Source organism: Oncorhynchus keta, chromosome 8, assembly GCF_023373465.1.
Source record: "Oncorhynchus keta strain PuntledgeMale-10-30-2019 chromosome 8, Oket_V2, whole genome shotgun sequence".
Classification (NCBI taxonomy): domain Eukaryota; kingdom Metazoa; phylum Chordata; class Actinopteri; order Salmoniformes; family Salmonidae; genus Oncorhynchus; species Oncorhynchus keta.
The window spans coordinates 12,514,892-12,528,647 of record NC_068428.1 but is presented as its reverse complement, the minus strand read 5'-3'; the positions used below and the strand labels follow the sequence as shown (position 1 = coordinate 12,528,647).

Below are 13,756 nucleotides of genomic sequence, written 5' to 3'. Positions count from 1 at the left end.
TAAGTCGTTTTTTTTGGGTATCTGTAATTTACTTGACTATTTATATTTACTTTTACTTCACTACATTCCTAAAGAAAATGATGTACTTTTTACTCCATACATTTCCCCTGGCACCCAAAAGTACTTGTTACATTTTAAATGGTTAGCATGGCAGGAAAATGGTCTAATTCACTCACTTATGAAGAGAACATCGCTGGTCTGATCTGGCGGACTCTCTAAACACATGCTTCGTTTGTAAAAGATGTCTGAGTGTTGGAGGGTGCCCCTGGCTATCCGTACATTTTTTATTTTAAATGGCGCCGTCTGGTTTGCTTAATGTAAGGAATTTGAAATCATTTATACTTTTACTTTCGTTACTTAAGTATATTTGAGCAATTACATTTACTTTTTTATACTTAAGTAATATTTAAAACCAAATACTTTTAGACTTTTACTCAAGTAGTACTTTACTGGGTGACTTTCACTTTTACTTGAGTCATTTTCTATTAAGGTATGATAATTGTGTACTTTTTCCACCATTGAGTACATTACCTTTTCCAACCCTCATCCTCAAACCCTTTCTTCGAGAGATGAGAGACAAAGAGAGAGAAAGATTTCCCTCAGATTACACAGATTCGATAACAAAGCCAATTTTGATAAACTCCCATATCTACTGGGTGAAATACCACCGTGTGCCATCACAGCAGCACGATTTGTGACCTGTTGCCACAAGAAAAGGGCAACCAGTGAAGAACAAACAGCATTGTAAATACAACCCTTATTTATGTTTATTTATTTCCACCTTTTAACTTGAACTATTTGCAAATCGTTACAAGACATAATATTATATTTGAAATGTCTTTATTATTTTTGAACTTATGTGAGTGTAATGTTTACTGTTACTTTTTTATTGTTTATTTCACTTTTGTTTATTATCTACTTCACTTGCTTTGGCAATGTTAACATATGTTTCCCATGCCAATAAAGCCCTTAAATTAAAATTGAATTGAGGGAGAGAGAGAGAGCGAGAGAGAGAGAGACGTTGTCAAATAGGCCTATTGATATTTTTGTTCTAGGCTAAGGAAATGTATGCTGATAAAAAATTATGTGTTGTCTTGTACAGAAATAAAAGCTTTTCTACCATCATATTACCCAAAAGATGTCCAACTTGGCCAAAGAGGACTAGACTGTAACATTTCCTAAAATCTTACTTTATGCCTTATGTCTAAGAGCAGAATCTGCAAAGAATGTATTGGTCACAAAGCTTGCACATGATCTTTTTCTACGAGCCGTGAGTGGATAATCCCTCTATCAGTCTAGTTTAGTGACATCGGTTGTGTTACAGTCCCCGCCCAGCAGCTGCTGATGCTATTTGAGTGAGAGACGGCAGTTTCTTGTACATTAACCTAAAGTAGCAGGGGGTTTAGCGTCGTCAATGGGAAGCACACGCCACGGTGGAAAAGCGAATACTGTCTAGCTAACTTCATTTACAACATGGGTTCCACGTCGATTCCGTGTTTGTGGATTACATTTTGCATTCATTTATGTTGTTTTATGGACACTGGAAAAGCACAGAATGCGAAAGAAGGTATGTAATAAAGTTTGATACCCTCTCATCATCCAGGCTACATACCGAAAACTGATCGGCAATGGCGCGAAGTGATATCCAAAGACAGCGCACACCCTGACATTCTGTTGCTTTTGCACGAACGATCATTCCTGTATTTGTGCAATCTGTCAAATGCAATATGTCATGACATTAGTTCAGTGACTTAGAGTGTTGTTACTCAGTAGATCGCAGTCTCTGTGCGCATTCACACGGCGTTTGTGTGACAAACGGTCCGTTGTAGGCTATCTTAGCAGGCTTTTACGCATGGCACCCAATCAAAAATAAGGCTCCGTACGGATGATGGTTACATTTTAGTTTTCAAGGCTACAAGTCTACATTTAGGAAGACTGTCATGCCACTCAGGGTCATATCATACATACATTATGACTAGGAATGAACTTCTATGATCGTTGGATAAGCTTATTACTATCGCATTAGACACCATAAATATGGTACACAGTAAACCTCCTTGTCATTACAGGAGTTAATGTTTGAAATACCTTAAATAAATCAGTTTTTCTACAAACTGGCATGCTCAGAGCGCGCAAGGAAAGTATATATCACATACGCAGAGCGATAGAAAGATCACTATGCACTTGAAATAAACCAAAGTATGTTATGTTCATCTTGCTAAAGAAATACGCGTATTAATAAATAAATACAACTGGAAGGAGAGAAATAAGATTAAAATGGCACCAAGCTGTTGACCTTCACTTATACGGGGATTATTGTGTTCGTAAACACACTGTATTGATTTTGACATAGTCTACTGAAGTGTCCGTCTGAAGTTTGAAACTGGCTGTGTAAATTATTTTTTTTAAAGCATATAGGGCTATAATATATGCTCCTATGTCTGATCAATATATTTAACAGATATTAAGATATTAAGCATGTAATAACGCCGTTATCAAACATACTCTCTCACGGCCCTGCGTTCTATGGAGACAAATCGGCAGTGCGCTCTCAGGCTGTATTCGGTGAATGGTTCGGCCGTGACTACCCGCTAATAAACTATTGAATGCCTATACCCGATATATTTTACAAGTGACACTTTACACCAAATTCATGTCGCCGTTGGTTGACTACATCTGAACTGTTTTGGGATAATTTTCCTGTTGTTCGTACGCCTATCGCCAGGGCACAGCAAGGACTCATGCGTTGATTTTTAATGTGCTAGATTTACGTATAGAGGCAGGTGTTCTCGTCTGACCTTATTGCACCAGCATGCATGCATACTTAAAAGACACACAGATCGATTGTGATTTTTTTTTGCTATTTTACCTCATGTTATGTGGTTTGCAGGCTACATGGAACACAAAGTTGTCACACACAACACGTACTTTTTAGATAAATGAAGTTGTCCAAAGTCTTTATAGGAAGGAACATGTGTTTATCCAGTGTTTGGTGCTGCAATGTCTTGAATATATAGCAGTATTCTCATGCAGTGTCATTCAGGTGAAAGGTATTGCCATCAATGCCTGTCTGCTCAGCCTGTAAATGTTCATTTGAATTGCTTGCTGCAGAAAGTGGGTCATACGTCTGTCTACTCATCTAGCAGCAAAGTAGACTTTTATAGATTATTAGTCATATTCAGCGAACAGACATTCAGAGATTTAATCGCTTGCTCTACCATTTTATTTCCTGTCGCTAGTGATTCTGTTGGATTCCAAGGCGCAGCAGACAGAGCTGGAGTGGATATCCTATCCTCCTAGTGGGGTAAGTGGGACGGACACTAACTAGCCTACACACTTCTGAGAACATTCACATAAAATACTTAAATCAACCCTATTATTTTCACCGTTATCATGCTCCATGTGGAAGTCCTTTCCCACCACAAGTAATAAATACATCTGACTACGAGTCATGAGAAAGTAAGTCATGATTATGAGATAGTATGTTATTATTAGGAGATAGTAAGTCATAATTACGAGATAGCACGTCATTATGAGATAGCATGTCATAATTATGAGATATGTAAATCATTATAACGATATGCATTTAGGAGTTCTGTATTACATGAATCCAATGTGCACTTTGCATCAGGCCCTCCGCAACATTCAAGGACAACCTTACGTATGTCCTGAAGTCAATCACACGTTGTGTGTGTGTGTGTGTGTGTGTGTGTGTGTGTGTGTGTGTGTGTGTGAGAGAGCGATAGAGAGAGTTTGTGGTGATATTGTTCCATATTAATGTATTAAAATGTTTTTTTTTTTTTTATGTGAGTTGGTGCCTCAATTAAAGAGGCAATCTGGGATTGGAACATCGATTTTTTTACTTTTAAATTATTAATATACTGTATAGCCATTTATTATTGAGGAATGTAACTTAGAAATGCATGAGCAACATTCTTACCCCACCAGAACCCCCAAATATATGCTTATTTTACTCCATTGTTCGTAAACAATGTAATTGTAAACAAAACGGTACAGCTTCAAAACATGTTTAAACTATCATGGATGGTCAGTCTTTGCTTCCATATGTGAGAGTCCTTCAAAAAAGTGGCAGGGCATAAGTTTTGTTTTTTGTTTAGGTTTGAATCCCAGATTGCCCCTTTAAAATCCAGACCTACTATCTCATAATTATGACTTACATATCTCAGAATTATGACTTATGTATCTCAGAATTATGATTTATATATCTCATAATAATGACTTACTATCTAATAGTTATGACATACTATCTCATAACTCGTAGTCAGATTTCCGTTATTGGTGTCGGGAATGGGCTTTGTAGACCTACTAACGAGGAAAATCTAGGGCTAATTGGAATGGGAAATTTCAACACGGTCCAGTATAATTATATCTGGCTGACTCATTACCATGCATATGTGCCTCTCGGTAATTGACAGCCACGCTATACAGAGGCAAGCCTTTTCAAATGTCCACAGTGTCGGACTGAGTCCGACAAAGACCATTTGGGTGGGATGTTTGTTTATGTTAATTGATGTCAGTAGTAGCAGTCCTGAAAATCTATTGGATGGGTGGCATTTAAGTGAAGGGATATTCCTTTTGTTTTTGATGTAGCCTGGCCTCAAGTCAACTTTCCAAAATAGCTTGTCCCTAAATATTTTTTACATTTTCATAAATAAAAACATTTTAAAAAAGAAATACAAATGTATGTAATGCGATTGGAAAGTCAGGTATGGAAGTAATCTCAATGGAGCCATCATTTGTTTTTATGCTTATCAGGTATACTTACAGTGCCTTCAGAAAGTATTCACACCTCTTGACTTTTTCCACATGATGTTGTCTTATAGCCTGAATTTGAAATGGATTAAATTGAGATTTTGTGTCACTGGCCTACACACAATACCTCATAATGTTAAAGTGATGTTTTTAGACATTTTTACAAATGAATTACAAATGGAAAGCTGAAATGTCTTCAGTCAATAAGTATTCAACCCCTTTGTTATGGCACGTCTAAATACGATCAGGAGTAAAAATATAGATTAATAAGTCACATTATAAGTTGCTTGGACTCACTCAATAAAAGTGTTTAACGTGATTTTTGAATGACGACATCATCTCTGTACCCAAGACTTACAATTATCTGTAAGGTCCTCCAGTCGAGCATATTGAATATCCCTTTGAGCTTGGTGAAGTTATTAATTACACTTTGGATGGTGTATCAATACACCCAGTCACTACAAAGATACAGGTGCCCTTCCTAACTCAGTTGCCGGAGAGGAAGGAAACATGCATATCTTTTTGGGCAATAAGGCACTAAAGTAAAACTACAAATAATGTGGCAAAGAAATTAAATGTTTGTCCTGAATACAAATCTTTATGTTTGGGGCAAATCCAACGCAACACATCACTGAGTACCACTATTCATATTTTCAAGCATGTGGGGGCTTCATCATGTTATGGGTATGCTTGTCATTGCCATGGACTACCAAGTTTTTTTAGGATAAAAATAAATGGAATAGAACTAAGCACAGGCAACATAATAGAGACACTGGGAGACAAATTCACCTTTCAGTGGGGCAATATCCTAAAACCCAAGGCCAAATATACACTGGAGTTGCTTACCAAGGTGACATTGACTTTAATCAGCTTGAAAATATATGGCAAGACTTTAAAATGGCTGTCTAGCAGTGATCAACAACTAACTTGACAGAGCTTGAATAAAAAAAATATATATATACTGTACAATCCAGGTGTGGAAAGCTCTTAGAAACTTACCCAGAAAGACCTACAGCTGTAATCACTGCCAAAGGTGATTCTAACATGTATATGACTGTGAATACTTATGTGAATGAGTTATTTCTGTATTTCATTTTCAATACATTTGTAAACCTTTCTAAAAAAAACACATTTTCACTTTGTCATTATGGGAATTGCGTGTAGATTTATTTTGTAACACAACAAAATGTGGACTAAGTCGAGAGGGTATGAATACTTTCTGAAGGCACTGTATTTTACTCTGTTAGTTTCTGTTAGTATTTCCTAATACTTCTTTGGGCCTGATTTCAGAACAACAGGGATACGTTTATGGGTTGTGTATAATAGTTGACAAATAGATTAAAAGCATGATGGATGACACCTTTTTCAGAAAGTGCTCCAATAACAGGTCTTTTCTTTCCCTATGTACTTGGAATAACATTTTGCTGCACCACCTTTATGCACCTTTATTATTCATTTGTGCAGCTTTAACACTACTTCATTACCATGTATTACATACATGACGCAATACCACAGTAGGACATAAAAAACGTCCGTCATTTACATCGTCGGGTGTTGATTTCGTTGCAAAAAATATATATCGCTGATGAGAGCCAATCAATATAAATTTACCAAACTTGTGCTCTGTTCTTTTCTTTTTTTTTAGTGGGAAGAGATCAGCGGGTTGGATGAAAACTACACCCCCATTCGCACATACCAGGTTTGTCAGGTCATGGAGCCGAATCAGAACAACTGGCTTCGGACTAGCTGGATAGAGAAGGGCGATGCCCAGAGGATTTTTGTGGAACTGAAGTTCACCTTGAGGGATTGTAACAGTCTACCCGGTGTGGTGGGCACGTGCAAGGAGACATTCAACCTGTATTATCAGGAAACCGATTCGGAAGTCGGCAGGAATATACGAGAGAACCAGTACGTGAAAATTGACACAATCGCAGCAGACGAGAGCTTCACCCAGGGGGACCTGGGAGAGAGGAAGATGAAGCTGAATACAGAAGTGCGCATCATTGGGCCGCTGTCCAGACGAGGGTTTTACCTGGCCTTCCAGGATGTAGGGGCATGCATCGCTCTGGTCTCTGTCAAAGTTTATTACAAGAAGTGCTGGTCCATCATTGAGAACCTGGCCACTTTCCCAGACACAGTGACGGGGTCAGAGTTCTCCTCTCTGGTCGAGGTCGAGGGCACGTGTGTCAGTGACGCCGAAGAGGAGGCCGACAACTCTCCCAAGATGCACTGCAGCGCAGAGGGGGAATGGCTGGTGCCTATAGGGAAATGTATATGCAAAGCGGGATTTCATCAGAAGGGCGATGCATGTGAACGTGAGTACAGTTACAGTATAGTAACCTCGCTGTATATATTCTATCCATACTCAATTTTCATTTAGTGGCATAGATTTTTCCATCCTCTGAAAAAAACGGCAGTTTGCAATATTGAGAAATATTACTGAACTCCAAACATTGTTTTAATTAGGGAAATATTAAACTTATTGGTAAGCAGAAAATGTGCCTCATTCAAATGTACATGTTTAGAATAGTTTTTTCTCCCTTTGAATCATTATCGCACAGAATCACCCATGCCATGCCTAAACACCAGAAAGAAAATCTGTTGAGCATTTTAGTTTTTAATTATGCAAAGCATGCAAATGACAAGTTAGGCCACATTGAATAGTTGTGGTGGCAAATAAAATTAAAGCAGCTGATTTGAAGGCAATAATAATGATGGAGAAAGTATGGAGGCCCAGAAATCCTCAGTGTTATAATTGGAATCCATGTTAATTGTTTGATTAGCGGGCTCTTAATTTATATCCGTGGTTCTGTTGACACTGGGATTAAATGATAACTTGCACTTCAGTTTAGCTCAATACTCCTCTGCGAGAGCACTTACCTCTATGGATGGCTACTGGCCAAGGCAATCACTCGCAGAATACACAGGTCTGAAGGAAGTCCATCCAATATTTCAGTATCCCTCTGCCCAATCCAAACGACCCTGACAGAAAGGGAAACAAATAGCCGCCATACTGTGGCATGTAGGCCTCGGGATATTTACGAAGGGACCTAACAGGAAACGCAATTACAGTCAAGCTTGGCTGTGTTGTTTGGTCCTAGCACCAAGCCTCTGCAATTAGCATTCAAATGCTTTATGTCTCTATAATTGCACAAAGGATTATTTTCAGTGGCCACCTGACTTGTAAGATAAAAAAATCACCTTGGATTAAAGGAGAACTACTTAGGTCACATAGCTTAAGTGCCCTGTCTTGTCAGCCAAACATCCCCCCCCCCCTCACAATGTCCATTAAAGCAGCTTATGAGGGGTACTGACAAGTAATAATTAAAGAGAATGTGTCTCAGCACAAATTAGAAGTCCAAGTAGGCTCAGCCACTTTTAGGCCACTAACTGCCAAACATGGTCCTTCACCAGCGTGTTCGGCATATACCCTCTACCCTGTGAAGTGTACTTAGGTGATATTATCAGAAAAAAAAAAAAAATGCCTCTTGAGTTATGTTCCCTCAAATGTGGTAGAGCTCGTTCAACACCCGGGAGTCTTTTTTTCTGCTGTTGTTTATGTTATTTTGGTAAGTAGGTGTGCAATTCTGCCCCAGGGACAAAAGCTACATTAAAAAGCAATTTGGGCCATTTTCTGATTCACTTCCAAAGGAGCAAACAATGTAGCATATAGTATAAAAGCTTTGTCTAAAAAAATGCCTGCTTTATTCCTGCTCTTCTGCTTGTAAAGCATTGTGCACATGGCCTGCTTGAACTGAACTGTTGCCCATCCCAGGCAATGAACTGATCCAACGCAGAACCAAACTTGCCCTTAACTTTATAAGAGATTTATTTCGATTGGGGCATGGTTGGCTATTGTATTATGGGGGTAGTAAATCTAAATAAAATGAACATCATACTGCAGCATCAGCAGCTTCTCAGATATGTGGTGATATTAAACTGCCCATTCAGGGGTTTCCTCTTGGACCAAATCAAAGGGGAAAATACTCAAGTTTTCCATCGGATGAACACCACTGCAATGGGGCATAGGATGGAAGATGTTTTTTTGTCCTTTGTAACCACGACTAGCGTATCCTGCAGGCCATTGCCCTACGACAGTACAGCTAAAGTACTTGCGTTGGATTTCATACAGTCTTTACCCAGGCCTCCCTTTTAGCCTCCTCAACGGGATACTGCGCCTCGCTATATAGATCAGAGATACACATTCCCTCATACGTTCCCCCACTGTCCCATTTTCAATATCTACGGTATCCCCCAACTATAAAATGGCCGTCTGTGATATATCGAGGAGAAGGTTGAAGGAGGAGCAAGTGAGTTGAGCTGTCAGTCATGTCATTCGAGGACTAGCAGACCCCCCCGATGGATGCAGCAGCCTCCGTTGTGCGTTGTGATCCGCTCATTCATCACCGTCACCGGAGAAGGGCTGCATGTCTTTCAGTCCTCTCCCTCCCTGTCTCTGTCTCTGTTTAACTCTTTGTGTGTGGCAATCTGCAGGACTATAAATGCCTGTCTTTCTCTCTCTCTCTCCCAGTGTTGGGAGATTCAATGTTGTGGGTTTTTGAAAAAGGCCCATTTGAAGGGTCCTGCAGCGTGCGCAGGGTTTATTTGCATACAAGTGTGTGGTGTTAAAATAGTGGGCATTCATGTTCAGGTTCTGTTCAGCAGTGGCCCACTCACTGAAATGGAGCCACTGAGTCATTTTGAGAAAGAGAGGGCCCTTGTGTTTTTTTTCCTGAGTTGTTCTCGAACCCCAGGAATGTATGTTTTCCAATTTTAACACATCACATAATTGTTCCTAAGCAACCAACTCCTGAGAGCTGAATAACTATTGACCTGTATGTTGTCCAATTTTAACACATAATTATGTTGTTAAAGGACAATTCCACCACTTTAGAACCAGTTATTATGATGTTAGTATAAATGCACAACTGTAAGATTTTATATACATTTTTGTTAGTCATACTGCACAATTCCTTGTTTTTGTATTTTTTTTATCATCGGCATTGCCCTCATATACAGTATACTACAATTCCCAGAGTGCATTTCACCTCCCAAGATGCAATGCTCTGCCCAATCTTCAGTTTGTTTAGTTGGCTAGCAAGCTCAGATGAAGCTTATGTCATAAGTTATGAGTCCATTTCACTTTACTTTTGGGTTGTAAATATATTATAATGTTGACATGAATATCATGCTGAATATATGTTCATGTTATTGTCACCAATCAATTGCATTACACTCAAAAATAATTAGAATTTATATTCTAATGATGGCTAACCCTAAGTTACTGTATCTGATAGTTAGCTAGCCCGACTGCTATATCAGAAATAATAGTGTTTGCAACAATTACAGCCAAGTTTAATCTTAGTGACTCTTAAACAACAGTCAAAAAACATGCAGGCATGTTATGAAATGTACAGGCACATCACTACGGAATCCTAGTCTGATGCTTGAAGCCTGTATGTTTGGTGCTAATATTAGCCATGCTAACTAGCTACATAGCTAACCCGGCTGCATCTGAAATAAAGTGTTTTAAAAAAGAAGCCAAAGACAACCTTAAGAACTGTCCAAGGATCCATCCAACAACACTGAAGACCTATTGGGACTAATAAAAAAAAGTTAACAGTAATTTGCTACAAAAATATGTTCCTTGCAATTAGTGATCCTTGGGACGTGCCTACCCCATTGAAGTTGACATTTCAAATGGTTAAGTTAAGGGTTAAGGTTAGGGTAAGGATAGGGGTTAGGGTTCAGGGTAGTGACGTCTCAAGGATCCCAGATAGCAGTAACCATAAACATATATGTCCACGCAACTACATCGGTGATGGTGGGAGTGGTTTTACAGAATGGAATTATGGGACTTTGAGCCTTGAACAACAGAAGTATATTGGAGTAAGCTGGCTGTAAATGTCATTAGGTTTCTGAGCGTCTGTTTGAAATATTTCCAGATGTTGTTGGACAACCAGAGCAACATATAGCAGGGAGTTCCACTATGATCAAAAAACCACAGATTTTATTTGTCATCTCAGGGATCCTCCTCATCACTAAAGAATCAATATACATGAAATTATGATATACAATGAAACTGTGTAGGAGATTGCTAAATACTTCATTATAGCAACCCAAATGTTAAATGTGTCGGAGTTGCCCTTTTTAGTAGCCTATCCTGAAAACTGATTAACTATTGACCTGCTCAACTATTTCTCCAGTGTGAAAGGCCTGGTACCTCCATTAAACAGATAAAAACAAAACCTTATCCCAGAGCTATCACTACATGCTAACATGAGAATTAATGAAAGTATATAGCATCCTGCATACACTGATACCATCCATCTTGGGGTGTCAGGAAGTCGGACAGGAGTTAGTCTGGGGCTGATTGATGGGCCGAGGCCCTTGAGGGAAGGACCTAGGTTGACCACAGAAGCCAAGGTGTGTCTGTGTGAAGGGGAGAGAGGCCCCAGCCCAGCTCCAGGCTCAGGCAACTACTTAGCATTTCAAAGGAAGCCAGGAGTCAGGGGACCCCATGCATCTTGACGCTCCTCCTGATTGATAAGGTGTGAATTTAATGCTCCAAACGGCGGTCCTTTGTAACCGCTACCAAGCTTAATTATGCAAATAACGGTACACACGGAATCACCAGGAGACGCAACTGGATTCAAATCACTCAAGATTGAAGTAATTTGGGGATAGATGGTGGCTAGTCTTGTCACCGCCAGTGTTGGCTAACTTCCTGTAAATAGCTGCATTCTTCCACAGCTTCAGGGTTGTTCTTGTTGTTTTTGTTTGACCTGGCAGATAGCAGAGTGATATAGGCACAGATGTGCCATTGTATCTATTGCTTTTGAACACAAACATGGTCGACAGCTTACATCGAATCTGAAAATCTATTTGTTTTGTATTTTGGGCGGATTCATCTAAATAGTATGTTGGCTTATACATGTTTACCAAGTTTGGAATATTATTGTTCATTTTGCTGTAAATTGTAGTGCTTGTTTTGTTAGTAGCTGGAGAGACACGTAGATAGTAAACACCCTCACCTATTTACACACCCCAAATGTATAGTTACTGTGTAATAGAGCATGTGCCTGTTTTGTACAAGGAGAACAAGTCACTGGGAAAAAAAAACACTAGGCTTTCATGCTACAGAGCACTTCCAAGCACATTTCTAAGTCCCCCCTCTGCCTGCTCTGGGTGTAAGTGGGAAAAAGTGTGAGCTTATGTAATAAGTTATTGATTTTCCTCTTAAAGGAAGATTGAAGTGCAGAGCCACCAGTCTGCAGAGCTCCCAGAGGAGAGAGCCTCGCTGACAACAGACAAGGCCCTCCCTGACACACAGCTAGGTGCTAAGACCCCGGGCCCAGTCACATATCACTTTCACCCACAGGGACAGTACCACTAAATGGCAAGACGTTGTCTTCTGACATCGTGTTCTCCTGTCCGATAGCATGCCTCCCAAGAGTCAGCGGCTGAGCAATTACAAAAAAAGACATCTGTGCCACAGTTTAGATAGCCAAAGAGAAGTAAAGCCCGCAATCTCAAGAGGTATGGAACTGGGGATCGATGGAGGTGTCTGAACCTGTTAGTGCAAGTGGAGATGAGGACTGCTGAGGCACGCGGAAGGGGCTATTGTTGTGCGGAGAGAGAGGGAGCCGGAGAGGTGACTCTTTTGATGACCAAGGGTCATCTGCTGCGATCATCCATCTTCCATCTTGGCAGTGTCCTGTCATCCAGGGCGCTCACGTTACTAAGCGCAAGAGGCAGGCCTCCATTGTCCAGCCCGTCCTTGTTTGTAGCCATGTGTAAAGGAAGTTAATATTCCCTGACCTTATGCATAGCCAATGAGAGACCCCAGTGTCACATTGGAAATGACACAATCTGACACAAAATAGCAAAGGTCTCCATTTTAGGGTCAACAATGTCCACCCACATATCTCTCCTCGTTGTCTTTGTTTGCTTTGAAACAGAGAATGTTTACTAGGATTCTGTCTATTCATGAAATTCAACTTGGGTCTCTAATTTGGCCTGACAGCTCTTATTTAGTGACACATCTATAGATGATTAATGTGTGTCTGTTAGTTACTCTCCATTTTGAACTAGCATGACTCAAAGAGTGCTTACCAGAGGGATAATATATTTGATTTAGCCCCATTTGATCAACAGTTATTCAGCGAAGGGTTTAAATAAATGTAATCTATTAGTGTCTTCTGGACACGTTGGTGTGTCCCGACAAGTTTTAAGTGGTTTATGTTTTACTATCTGATTTATATTCATATGTACATGAGTTAGTTCCAGCAGCTTATCAAGCGAGGTGAAAGAAAAACCTTTTACCAATGACCAGGCAGCAAGCCTGCAACAACTTGTTGTCTGCGGGGAGACTTATACCGGATACTTTTAGGTGTGGATTTTATAGCCTCATTATACCCACTTTTATCTATACATATAATATCTGCAAGAATGACAAGCAGTAGGAGAAAACATGAAAGATAATAGAGTTTTCTTTTCGTTTGATATTGCTCTAACCCAATATTCATTAATGTTAGATTAAGGCCTATAATCATGTCAGAATGGATGCATATCGGCTATTCTAGTTTTGCATATGACTTTGAAACAAATATTTACCAAACCAAAATGAATGGAAAAGAGTGAGCCCAGTAAAACCTTTTTGTTCGGAAAACGAGGCATTTGTATTTAATTTGACATGTGGACGTTCCTGCAGAATGTCAGGCCTGGCAGCATTGTGCAGCTAGGAGACTTGATATCCAGGGAAAAGTTTTATTTTGTATTATTTTGTTCTTCATTCGGAAGTGGTAGTATATATTTAAAAGGGAGAGACATTGGATCCAACATTAAAATGAATGCCTTGTTAACTGTCCAAATTTACAATTCAAAAGCTCTCCAAATTCACAATTTAAACCATTTTGTGCTCTTTACATTTCTCTGAGGAAGGAACTATGCTACGTTATACTAATGAGAAGCAGAAGAAACT

The 13,756-nt window shown here is 39.5% G+C and overlaps 1 protein-coding gene across 8 annotated transcripts in view; it reads left to right on the top strand.

Annotated features, from left to right (window-relative positions):
- The first annotated feature begins 1,393 nt into the window (after nucleotides 1–1,393).
- The window catches only part of LOC118386593 (ephrin type-A receptor 7), a 78,343-nt gene continuing 65,980 nt past the window's right edge, over nucleotides 1,394–13,756 (top strand). For all 8 annotated transcript variants that reach the window (XM_052523473.1, XM_052523471.1, XM_052523468.1 and 5 more), the window contains exons 1-3: nucleotides 1,394–1,567; nucleotides 3,240–3,304; nucleotides 6,419–7,088. In XM_052523473.1, the coding sequence (XP_052379433.1) occupies nucleotides 1,474–1,567; nucleotides 3,240–3,304; nucleotides 6,419–7,088 (829 nt within the window). In that variant the 5' untranslated portion in view covers nucleotides 1,394–1,473. The remainder of the gene's footprint in view (nucleotides 1,568–3,239; nucleotides 3,305–6,418; nucleotides 7,089–13,756) is intronic.